Source organism: Eulemur rufifrons, chromosome 1 (genome assembly GCF_041146395.1).
Source record: "Eulemur rufifrons isolate Redbay chromosome 1, OSU_ERuf_1, whole genome shotgun sequence".
In the NCBI taxonomy this organism is placed as follows: Eukaryota; Metazoa; Chordata; class Mammalia; order Primates; family Lemuridae; genus Eulemur; species Eulemur rufifrons.
The window spans coordinates 48,854,534-48,871,775 of NC_090983.1; the positions used below are offsets into that span (position 1 = coordinate 48,854,534).

The window sequence follows — 17,242 nt, forward strand, 5'->3', positions numbered from 1 at the left end:
CCCGCCTGCCTGCCAGCCTGCCTGCTTCCTTTTATCTTCTGGCTATTGCATTCATCAGAATTGGTTTCCTCCCTCCTCAGCAGTCTTTAGTGGGGTCCAAATACTCAGATCTTTCTCCACAAAGGGCCTTAGAATATGATGATGAACAGGAGAATATTTTAAGAGTACATAGAGTCTCTTTTCTGCCTCCTCTTGAGGTTCTGAAATAAAAGAAAATATTGGTAACTGCAAAAATTTTAAGGATTATAGCTCCCTCTTATATATTGTTGGTATGTTTTAGTTAGTCTTCTTAAATTTTGTCATGGACCTTTTCAAACATACAAAAACATAGGGAATAGTAAAAGGGACCACTGTTTACCTATCATCTACTTTCAACAGTTATCAACTGGTGGCCAGTCCTAGTCCATGTATATTCTCCCTTTCCCATTATTGAAGCAAATCCCAGTGCTGTTATCTGAATGTCCCCCAAGATTCATGTGTTGAAAGTTAATCTTCACTGTGGTGGTACTAAGAGGTGTAGCCTTTGGGAGGTGATTAAGTCTTGAGGGTTCTGCTCTCATGAATGGGATTAGCATCCTTATAAAAGGGCTCCAGGGTGAAGAGAGTGCTCTAGTGCCTGCTTTCTGTCATGTGAAGACACAGTGTTTGAACTCTTTCTGCCCTCCCATCCCTTCTGCCACATGAGGGCACTTAGATGACAACGTCACTGTGGAATAGGCCTTTTCCAGGCAGTCAACCTGCTGGTTGCCTTGATCATGGATTTCTCAGCCTACAAATTGTGAGAAATAAATTTCTACTATTTATAGATTACCCAGTCTCAGGTTTTTTGTAATAGCACCATGAATGGATTAAAATACCCAGACATATTTCATTAAAGTATATATCACTTTATATATAAGGATAAAGAACTCTTTAAAAAACATAACTTTAATATCATCATATCTTAAAAAATGAATAGTTCTATTTGAGGGATGTTAAAGATTTTTATTCATATTATAGTAAAGGTTACTATATTGATTACCAAGAGGATGATAAATAATATAACTTAGGGCATAAGAATAGAGCCTTTGAAGTAAATACAGGAAAAAAACCAAATGTCTTTTATTCTCTTACATAGTCGACACAGAACACTTCACCTCTGGTCACCAAAGTGTGTGGCTATTTTTCCCTACCAGCAACCAGCCAATTCTCCAATGGACACCAACTGGCTATAATTTATCTCAATTCTGACACTGTCTACCAGGAGATAGCATCAGATCCCACAGGTGGAGGGTGAATCCCACAAGACTGCCTCCCCTTCAAATGCCATTCCCAAGCCCCAGCTGTGACCTGTGCTGCTGCTGACTGGCTGTAAATTGGGATTCTCACGACCCCCTCTTCAGATTCGATTAATTTGCTAGGATGGCTCACAGAACTCAGGGAAACACTTAGATGTACTCATTTATTATAAAGGATATTATAAAGGATACAGATGAATAACCAGATGGAAGAGATACACAGGGCAAGGTATGCAAGAGGAGACATGGAGCTTCCATGACCTTTATGGACATTCTACCTTTTAGGAACTTCCATGTGTTCAGCAATTTGGAAGATCCCCAGACCCAGGCCTTGTGGGTTTTTATGGAGGGTACTTTATTATGTAAGCATGATTGATTACCAATTGGTGATAACTCAGCCTTCAGTTCCTCTCCCCTCCTGAGATGGCGGTAGGGGGTAGGGGATGGGGGATAGTTGGGGAGGTGGAACTGAAAGTTCCGACCCTCTAATTATGTGGTTGGTTTCCCAGGCAACTAGCCCCCATCCAGAGGCTATCTGAGAGTCAGCAGTCATCTTGTTAACATACAAAAAAACACTTTTCACTTAAGAGAGTCTAAGGGTTTGGGGAGTTCTGTGCCAGAAACTAGAGGCAGAGACCAAATATACAGTATGTTTCTTATATTGCGGTTATCACACCCTTGGACTCAGACAGCCTTAGGCTTAAATGCCAGTTTTGCTGTTTATAAGCTGCATGACCTTGAGCAGGTTAACCTTTCTTCATCTCACTAAGCCATTGTTTCCTTGGCTATTGAAAGGCGACTGACAGTGATAATTCTAACTTCATAGGATTGTTATGAGTTGTAAATGAATGCACAGGAAGTGATTATTAGGTTAGTGCTTTATACATAAAACATGATCATAATGTTAGCATTATTATTTTTATTTGAATTTGTGAAGAAATATACATAATTAGAGATTCTACCTTTTAAGGTAGGCCTTGTTTCAAAGTGATTTATGTTCAACGATGCTCTTGATCTTTTTTTTTTTTAGGGAATATAGAACAATCTTAATACTGTTTTAATTTAAAGATACATTTTATACCTTTTCCAAAAGCAAACTTGATTTGTTTTAAAACGTGTAATATCATTAAAAGGAATAGATATTTAACCTTTAATCAAATCTTGGATGTCTTTATGTGTGTTGATGTGAAAACTTTGAGATACCCTAAGAGATAAGAACTTCATTTTAATTTTCCCTTGTGTTTAAAAATAAAAAGCAAATCTAAGTTCCTTTTGTAGTACCAATTTAGAGTAATAGAGAGTTTGGACAACCTATGAATATAAAAGTGGCCGTAACGCTATTGCTCATACTCTCCTTTCTTCCCCTCATTTAATCCATTTAATCTTTTTTTCCTCATTGTTTCACCCCATCCAGAATGTACGATGTTGAAAGAAATTTGTCTTTGCAGCTGAAGTTTTTCCACAGCAGTAAGTTCTAATTATAGTGGAAGTCAGGGGGATAAATTGCTAAGCATATGCAGTTCATTTTACAGGCTTTCTGGAACATATTGCTTACATATTTCTAGTTTTTATTTCTTAATACTTAAAATGCACATATCATTTTTATCCAGATTGCCCTGATTTACAAAGTGGGCAATTCTCTTGTTTATTTTTAAAATCATTTTTTGACAGCTTTATTGAGGTAAAATTTACATACCATAACAGTCATTTTAATTGTACAGTTCATTGATTTTTAGTAGATTTCAGAGTTGCACAACAGTTACTACAGTTTAATTTTATAATATTTCCATCACCCCAAAAAGAAACTTTATGTCCATTACTAATCACTCCCCATATCTCCCCTAGCCCTGGGCAGCCACTGGTCTACCACTTTCTTTCTCTTTGGATTTGTCTAGTCTGAATATTTCATGTAAATGGAATCATACAATATGTGACTGTCTCTGGCTTCTTGCATTTAGCATAATATTTTCAAAGTTTGTCTTCATTATATTATGTATCAATATTTCACTCATTTTTTATTGCCTAATAGTATTCCATTATATGGATGTACCATCTTTTGTTTATTCATATAGAATTGATGGACATTTGGGTTGTTTCCATGTCTTGGCTATTATGAATAATGTTGCTATGAACATTCATGTACAAGTTTTTGTATACATATATTTATAATTTATTTAAAAAATTAACATTTACAAAGTAATAGCTCTCTGCCTTTGTTCATATGTTTTTAATTTTGATTTTGTTATATGACAATGTAATGTAGTGCAGAGAAGCACCGGATAGGGTTGTAATAGCCTGGATTTCACATTGTCACTCACTTGCTGTGTAGCTTTAGGAGGGTAGATCTATGTTTCTAGATCTACTTTTCCTTATCTATAAAATGAAAAGGTTGGAGTAGATGATCTCTATGTTTCCAACTCTATGATTTATAAATCTGTTAATTTTTTTATGACTTTGAACAAAAATGGCTTCTCTGTGCCTCAGTTTCTCATCAGAAAAAAAAAGGAATATTAATAGAATCATTCATAAATATTCATAGAATTGTATGTGAGGATGAAATAATATTTTTGGAATACAAAAAGATATCAGGATAAGATTGAGACCGTTTGATTCTTTTGGATCAAGAAGGCCTTAGTAGGAATGCTTTGACTGTGGCCTCAGTGGGTGTAAACTAATAAACCAGTAATTAGTGGAGGAAGGAAAATTTAGCTACTAGTCATAGATGCCATTTATTGAGTGCTTACCATTTTGGAGTATACTAAAGACTATATATACAAATTAGCTCACTTAATCCTCAGTCCTGTGAGTTAGTTTCAGTGATAATGCTCATAAAAGAAATGAAAGGAATTGCCAAAGCCACCTAGCTAGTAAAGTGGCTAGCCAGGAGTCACACCCTGGCTCCAAGCCCATGATTTTTTACCACTGCACTAAACTGCATTTCAGGGAGAACAACTCTTTGGAACAGAATTCCATGGCAAAGAGATCTTTAGCGAAGGAGGTCTTTGCTTGGGAAAGATAGCTAGTATTGCTCACCTAACAATCCTTATGATGGATAAAAGAGGTAGTCACTCTATACTTAATTTTTTATGGGTGTCTTATGTTTCTTAGTCTATATAATAGTGAAATGACATTTCAGTTATTGAGCAAGTTAAAGCATTTGCAGTATATTCAGTATTTTTGTAGTTTTATCACAAAAATACATTATAACATACATTTATTTTTTTTTAAATGGAACTTTTAGTTTTATGGAAAGTAACTCTTTTAATGCATTTCACTGGCGTCTTTCTGCCTTGGCAACACTGTAATTGTTTCCATTTTTTGGAACAATTTCCCATTTTAAAGTTAACTTAAAACTTTTTTTAAAAACTATTTTTACTTTTTTCCCCCGATGACTAAATACTTACATTATACAAACAAAAAAATGTAGTGTCAAAATCTCAATTCATGTTATAGGTATATTATTTTGTTCGAGCAAAAAGTACTATTTTGTATATTTGTGATATCCAACATATAAACAATTGGACACTAAAAATTAATTTGTGTGTCAATTACTTGGAATTAGGGACTCTATAATATATATTAACCTCTGTTCAAATGTATTAGAATCTTATATATCTGGAATATTGGATTTGGTCTGAGATAAGCACGATATATGTCTTTGCTGAGAATAGAGGAAGAACACCTCTTTCTAGGAGGAAGACTAGGAGAGAAAAGATTTAGTGATGACCGAGAAATTCTGAGTTGAAGAGGACAGGAAACATCTACAGGTGTAGAGGAGTTGGAATCTGGAAATTATCTAATGGAATTTGTAAAGTTACTGTGACTACCTGCTTCCTCCTCTGGTGATGGAGGGAGACCTCACCCAGCCAGGTGAACTCAGTAGACACGTGCATGCCTTGGAAAAGGAAGCGGTTCAGGCTTCTGGAGCTCAACACAAGGCTCAGTTGTAGAAGCCATACAGTTCAAGAGTTGATCTCCGGGACCTCTGGCAGCAGGTAATGAGGTTCTAGCCAAGGGCAGGGAGTGTATTTTATAGCTGGGGATGCCAGGAATATCTTTACCCTCCTGGAATTCCACAAGTGTGATTTACTTCTTTAAAGCAATGTTCCTTTTCCCTTTTGCTGTCTTAATTTTGGTGAAGAAGCAGCCAAACTGAAGATTTATCAGTAAATTAACTCAGATAAGAAGAGCCAAAGATTTCTTAAAAAATTTATACAGTTAAGAAATTTTTGAATCTGGACCTTCAAAAATGGACATTTGCAGCTACTAAGGGTTTGGTAGAATTGCTAGAGAGTGAAGCCCTCAAGGATGGACTTTCCTCTGCTTCTGACTTTGCAGATGTCAGTGTTCGTGTAGCTCCTGAGGAGAAGGGGCAGAGTGAGGAGGGTGGTATAAGGCTGATTGCTTATATTGTAGTTTTGGAAAAGGATTTTAAAGTGGTGGGCTGTCATTACCATTTGCAGTAGACGTTTGAATTTTTGAAGTTTAAATATTGTATAGGACTTTTAATGTCTCAGTAGGCTCCTTAATGTAAAATTCTTGTCTCTCAAGGGAGATTATAGAAAATTCAAAATCATGAAGTCTCTTTTTTCTCTTTTCCTTTTTTCCTTCTTCCTTCCTTTCTACTTCCCTCAGTGAGTAAACTAGATCTGATACATGTGGTAAAAATGATATTATATGTTAATACTTTAGCTTTTAGAGTTACGCTTTAGGGTAGATCTGTTTTATGGTTAAAATTAGCCATTGTTTTGTCATTTTTGTTTTAAGTCTATCTAAAGGATTGTTGTTCTTTCATTTAGAATTGTCAATATTGTTATAAAACCAGATTAATAATCATATACTGGCACCTGCAATAACAAAAATTACATACATTTTCCACTGTTGATTTGTTTCATTGATGTATTACCCTAAAGCTGAGTAATGTTGGTTTATTTCTGCATAGTTTTATATATGGCCATGTGGAGTGATGAACTCAGCCAGGTAGCACTGAGTGCTTATATATGTGTTCATTTGTTTGTTTGTTTTAAATTCCAAGGTTGCTTTTACTTTGTAATAACAGCTGAAGGTATTTCTAATCTCAATTTAAGGATAGCTATAGCTATAGTGTGTACAAGGAAATACAAGGCTAAGGAGCCGGCATTCTGATTTCGCTCATTGCCATTATGTGTCTACGTGATGTAGATTTATTTAGAGATGATTTAGTGACCCTTAGGCTATCCTAATGGGTTTTCACTGGTTGTTAAAAAATGCTTGTCGAAGAATCTAACTGAATTTTCCAAATAAACTGGTTGATTTATACTTATTGAGAGAGGAGTTCCAGTGCACCCACTCATGTCATCAATTACAATCTCTTATGAAATGCAATTTGCCCAGTCTTGATTAAAAGGCCTACAGGCCTCTTTCCTGCTACTCAATACATCCTCTGCTGCCCTCTAATGGCCGCCCATCAATGGTACCCACTGATGTCCATCTTAACCACCATCAAGAACCTGCGTTCCTCTAGCATCCAGCAACTTAGTGTAGCCACTGCATCCTTGGGAGGCTGTCCCCGTAGAAAGACAGCTGGGAGGAGCTCCTTGAAGGAAAAGCATGCACATGTGAATCCTATGATTGCCCCTCAATGTTTTGCCATTCAAGTAGTTGTGATAATGTTAGGATTTCTAGCTTCTTAAGTGTTTTGCTTTACTGTTTGTTTCATGATTTGTTCATTTTATTGTTTTTTGTCTATCCACTAATTCATCAGATATTTTTGAATGCCACATATGTCCAGCATCTAGCCTTGCCTCGATCTAGTAGGTTCTTAGTATAAATTTGTTGAATTAGGGAAGGAATGAATGAATAAATATAAAGATAAATAAGACTTGGTCTCTGCTCTTGGGGAAATAAGATAGCGACTTAGTTACTGCTTGGTTGCCCTTTTTTCTCTTTTTAACTTGCTAAAATCTTGGGAAAGATGATCAAACTAGAAGATGGATACAGATAACAGTGTAAACCTAGTTTCTCTGCATTGCTAGTTCTCAGAATTCATCATTCCTAAAGGGGCTCTGTTTCAGGTAGGATTTATTTTGCTCCTAGAAATGACACTAATTTATTTTGGTGCTTCTTGCTTTTGGTTGAAGGTAACACACAGTCATGGTTGCATTTTCCTTTATATTTACCAGTCTCCAAGGCACTGCATCTGCCATAAACTCTGGCTTTTTGCCTCTTTTATATTTAATAAACTGTGACTTAAAATAGGTCCTGTTTTAAATGACCATTTATGAAATATGACAAGTGTAGAGGTGTGTACTTATTTTTTTCTTTGTTAAGTATGCTGTGAATTCCTTAATTCTTCCATTTCTTAGTCTGCTTTATTTGGCAAGTTTTTTAAAAAATATATTTTCCTTGCTACTTTTCATTATTTCATGACAGGTAAATGTTCATCATTGGCCTCATTCCTTGTTTTAAAGTATGATCCACTCATATATATTAAGGTTGAATAAGCCTTTTCTTGTGAAAAATAAAGATCTTTATCTATATGAACTGAACTGATGCCTTTGTGTTATTTAACATTTTATTGTAGAGATGGTGGTGGTTGGTTGTATTTTGCAAGATTTTCCCTTTATTTTGTGTATTTTTTACATTATCTATTTTTAACTATTGTATGAGATGTTACAATAACTAGAGAGAAGCAAATTCTTTTCTTTTATGGCTGTCCTAAAAACTTGAAAATTTAAAACAAATGACTTTTGAAACACTAAATTTAATTTGAAGTAGTGGTAGGTACACTAATCATTTTTCATGACCCATCTCTTTTGTGACAATAGTGAAAGAGATTGATGCAAAGGGGACTCTAGAAGGGAGGAAGAGACATAGGGTAAACGGAATTATTTTTGTCTCTTGACTGCTTTATATTTTATCTGTCACTTCATTTGATCTTGATTCACACACCCACAAACCTGTATTTCTCATTACTTTAAACAACTTTTTCAGGATATTTTTAACACAAAACAACAACAAAAAGCTGTTGGATTAAAAAGATAAAGAATATTGTACCATGCTGAAGTGGTCGTCTAAAGTAAAGGAAAGTTTGGATAAAGCACCTGTCTGTGAGGAGACAGTGATAAAACGGAAGATTGCTTCTGGATATCATAGTTTGCCAAAGTAAATCTAGACCCAGAGACTGAAATCATTTGCCTTTTCCCTTCAAGTACATAGAAGGTGAAAACACAGTGGTGAAAAATTAAATTTTAGCACTTGTTGGCATAAAATCAATAATTTGACTTTCAATGCTTCAATATAGATTTTACTCCAAGAGTCACCTGCAGCTATTGTTCTTTTGTGCCTTATGGGACCTTAGGGATTCCAGATGTTCCTACTCTTGGGTGCTGTTTAATTGGGTTTTACTGTGACAAGGGTTAAAACCTCAATGTATTGATGAGCTTCTTATTCAAAACAAATGGCAAAAGATTTTTTAAAAATAGCTTAAGTGATCAGAGATGCAGTCTGCTAAACTCGTTTTGCTGCTTATACCAATCAAATTTCTCCACTGACTAAAAAAGTCTACTCTGGCTAACTTAAGCAGAAAAGGGGTTTATCGGAAAGATATTGTGTAATTTACAGAATTGATGAGAAGGATGGAGAAATAGGCTCAAAAAACAGGAAGGAATTAAAAACAGCTGAGAATTTGTACGCATACCATCCATACCATAGGAAAAATCTCATTAGGAAGCCAGTTCTGTTTCTAAGACTGAATTGTCTCTGCAACTGCGTTACTCCCTCAAGGTTGAAATCCTTTGTGGGAGCATCCCGTGGACAGCCAAGATCAGCCATTTTCTTGTTTGTAGCTTTCAGGGGTCCACGAGGTCTAACTATTTTTTGTAATAATTCTTAGGTATTATTTGCCTTTTTTTACTGTATTGACATTTGCACTGATGGTATAAAAGCATTGGTAGGCAAAAGTGGTGGTGCCATAGCATCAGTCAAGCCAGTGGCATGTCTATAGTTATATATAACTATATTTATAAATATATAGAAGAGATCATAGGGCAAGGTATCAGGCAAGGAGGGGTCTGAATCTTCCATGCCCTCTCTGGGTGTATCACCTTTCTTGTACCTCAGTGTGCTCAACCATCCAGAAGCTCTCTGATCCCCTTGTTTTAGGGGTTTTTACAGAGGTCTTATTAGTAATATTAGGTTATTAAGTATGGAATATCTGATTTCCTTAAGTACTAAGTTTGACAGTTGATATCTCTGGCATTTCACTTTGATACTTCTTGTCTTATTTTTTTATTGTGAAGGTACATCCTCAGTCTTTCAAATGCACAAATTTTGGCTTATAATTATCTTTCAAACATTTTTTTAGAGCAATTTTTGTGAAACCATGGATAAGCCAAAAATTTGTTTTATTTTTGAATATGAGTTCTGTCATGAGCCAATGCAGTGCAGACAGTTTGAAATATCAATGAAGTGTTTGGGAAGGATGTGACTAACGAACACACAGTATATCAATGATTTGAGAAGTTCCATTTTGGTGATTTTATTCTTGAAAATGAGCCATGTGAGTGACCTGAGACCAAGGTGGATAATATGAGCTGAAAGCTGTAGTGGAAGCGAATCCATCTCAACCTACGCATGAATTAGCAGCAAGGCTTGACATTACTGTTCCAATAATATTGGACCATTTGAAACAAATCAGCAAGGTAAAGAAGCTGGTACCACATAAATTAAATGAGCATCAGAAGAGAAATCATCTGGAAGCTTGCCTTTCTTTGCTGTCATGACATAAAGGCGAACCATTTCTACACCATATTGTTATATGTGCTGAAAAATGGATTCTTTTTGATAATTGCAAATGTTCAGCACAATGGTTGGATAAAGAAGAAATGCTGAAACACAGTCCAAAACTGAATATTCATCAAACAAAGCTAATGGTGTCTGTTTGGTGGTCCAGCGCTGGTATTATCCACAACAGCTTCATGAAACATGGTCAGTCGATTACAGCAGATGTCTACTGTATCCGAATGGGTGAAATGATGAGGATGCTTGTGCTTAAGCAGCCGAGATTGGTCAATAATAGAGACAGGCCAATCCTCTTGCAAGACCACATGTCGCAAAAAACAATGCTAGTCAAACTACAGAAGCTGGACTTGAAAACTCTCTGCATACACCGTATTCACCAGACCTTGCACCAACTGACCACCACTTCTTCCAGGCTTTGGAACACTTCTTGCAAGGAAAAATATTCACTTCTCAACAAGCTATGGAAAACGCTTTTTGTAATTTCACTGCTACACGCTCTCCAGGCTTCTTCGCTGCTGGTATAAACAAGCTACTGTTAAGATGGCAAAACTGTGTCAGAAGTTTAGGCACATACTTTGATTAATTGTACTGCTTCTTATTTGAGTTATAATAAACTAAACTTTTGATTCGAAATCGGACATTTCGTATTTAGTGACCTAATATATAGGCATGATTGACAAAATCATTGGTCATTGGTGCTGTACTGTCTCCAGCCTCTCTCCCCTCCCCAGAGTTTGGGGTAGGGGGCTGAAAGTTCCAACCTTGTAATCAAAGTTTGATCTTTCTGGCAACTAGCCCCATCCTGAGGTTACCTAGAAGCCCCACTGTAAGTCACCACATTAGCATAAGCTTAGGTGTGATGAGAGGGGATTCATTACAAGTAACAAATTTCCTATCACCCAGGAAATTCTAAGGATTTTAGGGGTTCTGTACCAGGAACCCAGAACAAAAACCAAGTATATGTTCTTATTATGCCACATGTATGTTCTAGATATTTTTATTTTGCATATAGTCTATAGCTTCATCTTGTTGAATTGGCCAGATGTCACTGGATATTTTCAGAGTCATTTATTGGTAAGCTTAAGTTAACAGAAAAACTTAAGACAAATTTAACAGAGTTTAATTAAGCAAAGCACTATTTGTAAATCAGGCAGCCTCCAGTACTAGAATAGGTTCAGAGTGACTCCAGGGCTGCCACATGGTCAGGTAAAATTTACTGACAGAAACGGGAGAGTGACATACAAAAAATGAAAGTGAGCCCACTATAACCTCAAATTCCTGGGCTCAAGTTATCTCAGCCTCCCTAGTAGCTAGGACTATAGGCGCATGCCACCACACCCAGCTAAGTATTATTATTAGTAGTAGTAGCAGTAGTAGTACTAGTAGTAGAGGTGGGGTGTTACTGTATTGCCCAGGCTGGTGTTGAACTCCTGGCCTCAAGCAATCCTCCTGCCTTGGCCTCCTAAAGTGCCTGGGATTAGAGGCATGTGCCACCATGCCCAGCCAATATCTGCAATTTTTTAAAAAAAGACTATATTGTTTTTGCTGGGCAGGGCTATAACTTGAGTTTTTAGCTTCAGCTGATAGTTTAGTTCCTGAAATGGGATAGGTTCATGGCAGGTGTTTGTTGAATAAGTTATGTATTTTCATATAAAGAGTCATATTTTCTGCTCTGCTGGAAAATTGTTTCCAAGAGAGTGTGTTTTCACTAAATACAATAAAATTTCATAAGGCATGGCAAGAAACTGCCCTATGTTGTGATGGTGGGTAGATATGAAATAGGACAGGGAAGAAAGGATAAAATGTGTTGGAGAATACTCTCTCAGATATGAAACTAAATATAAGAGGATGATATAATTGAACCTTTGAATTGCTTATTTTGTTTTATTTTAAAGGTCCTACTCTTCTCAAAATCCTGTTTTGGGAGTATCCTGGGCCGGCCAAGCCTCTGAGTGCCTGCATGACAAACCCCCCATTTAAGGGAAACTGTCCTGCCCTTAGCCTTTGCTGTAAGCTCTTGCTGGCTGTGGCCAAATAGACCCTGGAAAACTGAACCAAAAAGAGTGACTTGTGGCTTAGTATAAAAAGATGAACTGGGCTAATAGGACTTTTTCCCTGGAGAATTTAAAACTGTAAAATGTGGCTAGATGGAGACAACAGTGGGGGCAAAAATTGAAACAGTGTATTAGGAAATATCTTGAGGTAAACAGGAGAATAACATGTGCTATGGGGAAGCAAAAATGAGAGATATCAGAGGAAGCCATTTAATAGTGGAGTGGAAAGAATAGGATATTTGGAACTAAGCTGTGTATTAAATAATTAATAAGGAAAGCAGTTGCAGATTGATTGCCTTTTTGATTGATTAATTGATTAATTCCTGTATGCAACACATTATGTATTGAGTTACTGCTATGTACCAGGTGGTGTTCTAGCCCAAGAGTATTGCTCTGAAAAATAATTAAACCAGTGATTCTCCACTAGCTGCGATTTTGCCTACCAGAGGACATTTGACAACGAAACTTTGGTTGTCACAACTGGGTAGGAGAGGTGTTATTGGTATTTAGTGGGTAAAGACCAGGGATACTGCTAACTATTCTACAATGCCCAGGATAACTCTCTTCAAAAAGAATTATCTGGCTCAAAATGTCAATAGATCCGAGGTTGAGAAACCCTGGGATAAACCGTCATAATTATGTGTTTCAGAATAATTATTGTGTAGTTGACATTTTAAATATCTGTGTTTTCAGAAAAAAAGGAAGTTCACTGGAGTAAAATGGAGGCCTCAGTAATATTACCCATTCTGAAGAAGAAATTAGCCTTCCTTTCAGGTATGTGTTCTTCTTAAAATTAGAAGTGTTTGATATATAAACTTATTTAAACTTTTCTTTGGTAAGTTTGACAGAAATACATTTTATTTTTCTCTGAAAGTTTAATAGGTATTTCTGAGACATCCTTTAATCAGAACCGATGGTTGTATGAGCTAACCATGTCTGTCCTGGCTCTCAGCAAGCCAGCTTTTATTCTGTTCTGTAATTTGAATAAAATGGCCTCTTCAAAGCAGATGTCATTATGTCTCACTTCTTATACAAACATGTAAAAATTAATAATTGACTAAGTGGCATCTAAATAATTGTTTCTGAACTGTAGAGTAATTGTCTTTATGACATCCTATCTCCTAGCTTTTGTCTTCCATTTTCCAGTGACAAAGTTTCAGCACACTAGAGGAGTTATAAAATATCAATAATGCTGTTTATAGTTTTTGGTGTTCAAACTTGTTCATACAGCCTTGAATTTGCCTTGAGTTATTAATATTAACCCAAAGTCTGTATCAGCTGAGTAATGGAGAAGCTATGAGATGCTTTGCTAGCGTGGGAGCAGTGGTGTGGTGTGCGGGTGTGCTGGTCTCCTGGTCACTGCAGTGATCTGGCTTTTGGATCATTCTGAAGCACATGTTTAGAATACTGTGGCCCTGCCAGTGTAGGGTTACTTCTACTGTGTCACCTTGCTTTCTCTTTCTTTCCTCTTTAGGTCTTGTCGTAATTGTCTTGGTAATACTAATATCTTTTTTTCAAAGTATGTTGTATTTCTCTGTAAATTGGCATGTTTTCCTAATGTGGATTATAAAGGGCAAAATAAGAGATTGAATTCCACTAGTATTGTTGTTTCCTTATTTAATATGTATTTTCTTTTTCTTTTTAACTTCTCCCTTCATTGGTTGACATTTATATTTTCTTCATTCTTTTCTGATATGAATGGTATTATGAATGTTCTTATTTGTAGCTTTGTGCATTTTGTATAAGTTCAGTAGTATAAATTCTTATACATGAAAGTGTTAAAGAGAATATGCATTTAAATTTGTGTTAGATTTTGTCAGATTGCCCTCCAAAAAGATTGTTTCAATTTCTGTTTCCCCAGCAGTGTATGAAAATGCCTGTTTTCTCACACTGTTGACAGTAGTGGAATAATCTTATCACAGACATTTTTGCATCCTGTCACACTTGTCTCTGGGCAGCATTTGGCCCTGTTGACCATACCTGTTTTGAAAGTCTTTTTCCTCTTGGCTTCTGCCCCTCTTATATTTTTACACTGGTGATTATTTTGTCCCTTAGTGAAAGTTGACATGGAGTTAAATCTCGTCCTGAATGTTAAAGCTGTCCTATACAGACAATTTACAGTGGGTCAGCGTGCCCCAGTCTAGGTGTTAACCTTTTTGTAGGTTTGGTTTAATGCATAATAGATAAAGCTGAGCAATTTTGAGAAGTAAATAAAAGACCTCTGAGCCCACACTTTTTAACTTCCTCTCTTCATCTTTGAATATTTAAGCCAGTACTTTTCAAACTTTTTGTAATGATAAAATCTTTTCAAACCAACAGAATTGCTCAGGGGATACAATCTAAAAACTACTTGCATTAATCCATTCTTTTTTTAAAAAGATAAGCTTTTATTCTAAACAAGAAAATATGCAGCTGAAGTCATTATTGATTATTAAGTCGAACCATCTGAAATTGCCATTTACTAATGTTAAACAAGGTGGTTGAATAGTAGTAATTTGTATGGTTGACCTAATGAGTGAAAGAAATTCATTTATGATTGGCATGGCATGAATTGCATTCATGTCACTAACAGGAATCTTTCTTTTCATTTCATACCTTTCCGTTTTTAGTGATAGATTTCTAGAAATCATGTAAAATTATTTCCTTCAGTATTTGCTGTTTATGGCTTCTAGAATTGCCATAAAATGTTAGTTGGGTCAGAAGATGGGTGCTTCAGTATGAAAGTCAAGCATTTCAGGAGCTTTCAAAGATGCCATGTGTGTGTAAAAGTTCCTAAAAGTTATATTTTAACACTTAAGACAAACTGAAGGGGACTTGAACATACCTGAAATGTAAGTGTGTGTCCACTACCTGGCTTTCAGGCTTCAGTATCTCGGACCCATGCACTCCTCTCGGCTGGGCAGGGCTTTTTCTCTGTTGCCTTACAAACAATATATGCCTGTCTGACCTTCGTGAATTAACTCAGGTCACTCCTCATTATGGAATGCTCTTTTGACTTGGTTTACAAATTCTACCCCGTTTTTCTTAAGACTTAACCTTCTAATGAAACTTTTCACATTTATTGAAGCTCTTACCATTTTCTAAATCCCTTTTTATAATATTTCATAATATATTTTATACAATGCAACTTAGTAAATAAACTGTCCTATTTCATACCATTATTTCTTATGACTGAAATGTTTTCTTCCCAGGTTAATTGGAAATATATTTTACTTACAAATGCTTACTGTGCTAGGCACACAATAGATGTTTGATGAGTTGATTACAATAAGAAGCAGACCAAATGGAAGAAAATTAAATAAAATGATAATTGTTACATTTGGGTGAAGATTTCATGAGTAAAGTTTTTTCCTTTATTTTTTCTAAATTTTCTATAATTTTGTTACATACTATAAACATTTACAATATAAAACTAGCCATTAGATATTTTTAAAATTATGTCTGAAACTTATAATTGTTTTAGTAACATTGGATTCAGTATATATTATTTAGATAATGCCTTAGTATCTACTACATGTTAAATTTATATCTTTTTTCTTTAATAGGAGGAAAGGACAGACGAAGTGGCCTCATTCTGACAATTCCATTATGCCTTGAACAAACAAATATGGATGAGCTGAGCGTCACCTTAGACTACCTCCTCAGCATTCCAAGGTGACTCTAAAGGTGTCTTTTCTTAAATCTTAATATGTTTTCATTCACTTACTCATGATTTCTGCTATTGTTGAAGTATACTTTTCTGTCTTATCTGCTTTTGTTAGCAATGAAATTATTAGTAAAAATACTATTAATAGAATCAATGACTTGTGACACCATCACAGATTAAATACTTATGCTTTTGCACACTTAATGATAATACAGATTTCCAAAGTGTATGTGCTGTCAACTTTTAGGAACACAATGATTAAACATGTATATATCATGGGGCTTTAGAAAAACTAGAGAAGTTAATTCAGTAGAATCATCTTTTATTTAGGTAACTATTGAACTATATTGATATAAATACACCTGCAGGTTTTAATGAGTTAATAAAGACTATTAGGAGTTTAAAAATATTTTTATTAAAAAAATAATAATACAAAAAGTTGCTCAAGTCTACCTATCACTTCAAAAACAAAAACAAAAAAGCTTCCCCCCCCCAACTTCCTGTCCCATAACTGATATCTGGGAGCTGAAGTGTGACTGTATGTTAGAATCATCTGGAGAATTTTTTCAAAATTCTAATGCCTGCATTTTCACTTTTAGAGATTCTGATCTAGTTGTTCTTGGGAAGCCTGCTCATCATATTTTTTTTAATCTTTTAAGCTTCCCATATAATTCTAATGTGCATCTAGATTTGCAAACCACTACAATAAAGCATGAGAATGAGGGGAGGGGTGCGTGTGTGTGTTTGGATATGTTTGTAAAATGTGGAGGTAGAAAAATGAATAAAACTATCTCATACAATGCTCTATAGCTAGTGAATTTACTCTGTTTAGTCAGAGTAAACAATTCTTTGTATTTTTCCCTGTATTTGCATTTTATTGATACAGTAGTTTATTTCATTTTAAACCACTCTACTCATTTGCAGAACAAGGAGAATATGACTATAACACCCTTAATTCATTGAATATGAATGTAACCTTTAATTGATCATTTATTTGTGTTTGTAGACTTTGGAAGGGTCAGTGTAGAGAGTGAGAGTGTAACTGGGATGGCTCTACTATACTTACATTTTTTTAATGGGACAGACTTCCCAAAAAGTTTCAACCATTGCCTTCCTTTTTATTCCTCAATAAATGCACTTATAGCAAATGGAGACCTAATTTCATTGACTTTAGAGTTACTTCAAATCACTATAGTTAAGTGCTCTGAACATGCTTTGTGCTGTTCATGAGTGACTTTTTAATATTCATTTCATTTATTCCACAAATATGTATTGAAAATTTATAATATGCCATTTAAAATGTGACAGCTGAATCAGTGTTTCTTGTCTTTGCCATTTTTTTTTCTATTATCTCTGTTCTCTTTTCTTACGCGTAAGTTCACATATAGGGATGGCCAATGTCATCAACCAGTAACCAAGTTAGTTTCTATATCCCCATTCTTTTCCTGATTTGCACCCAAGCAAAAGACTAATTTCCCCAAAAC

The 17,242-nt window shown here is 35.5% G+C and overlaps 1 protein-coding gene across 1 annotated transcript in view; it reads left to right on the forward strand.

Moving 5' to 3' along the window:
* The window catches only part of SESTD1 (SEC14 and spectrin domain containing 1), a 98,047-nt gene that overhangs the window by 26,819 nt on the left and 53,986 nt on the right, over nt 1-17,242 (forward strand). Inside the window, exons 2-3 of the mRNA XM_069470226.1 lie at nt 12,806-12,886; nt 15,658-15,766. Coding sequence (XP_069326327.1) covers nt 12,832-12,886; nt 15,658-15,766 — 164 coding nt within the window. The 5' untranslated portion in view covers nt 12,806-12,831. The remainder of the gene's footprint in view (nt 1-12,805; nt 12,887-15,657; nt 15,767-17,242) is intronic.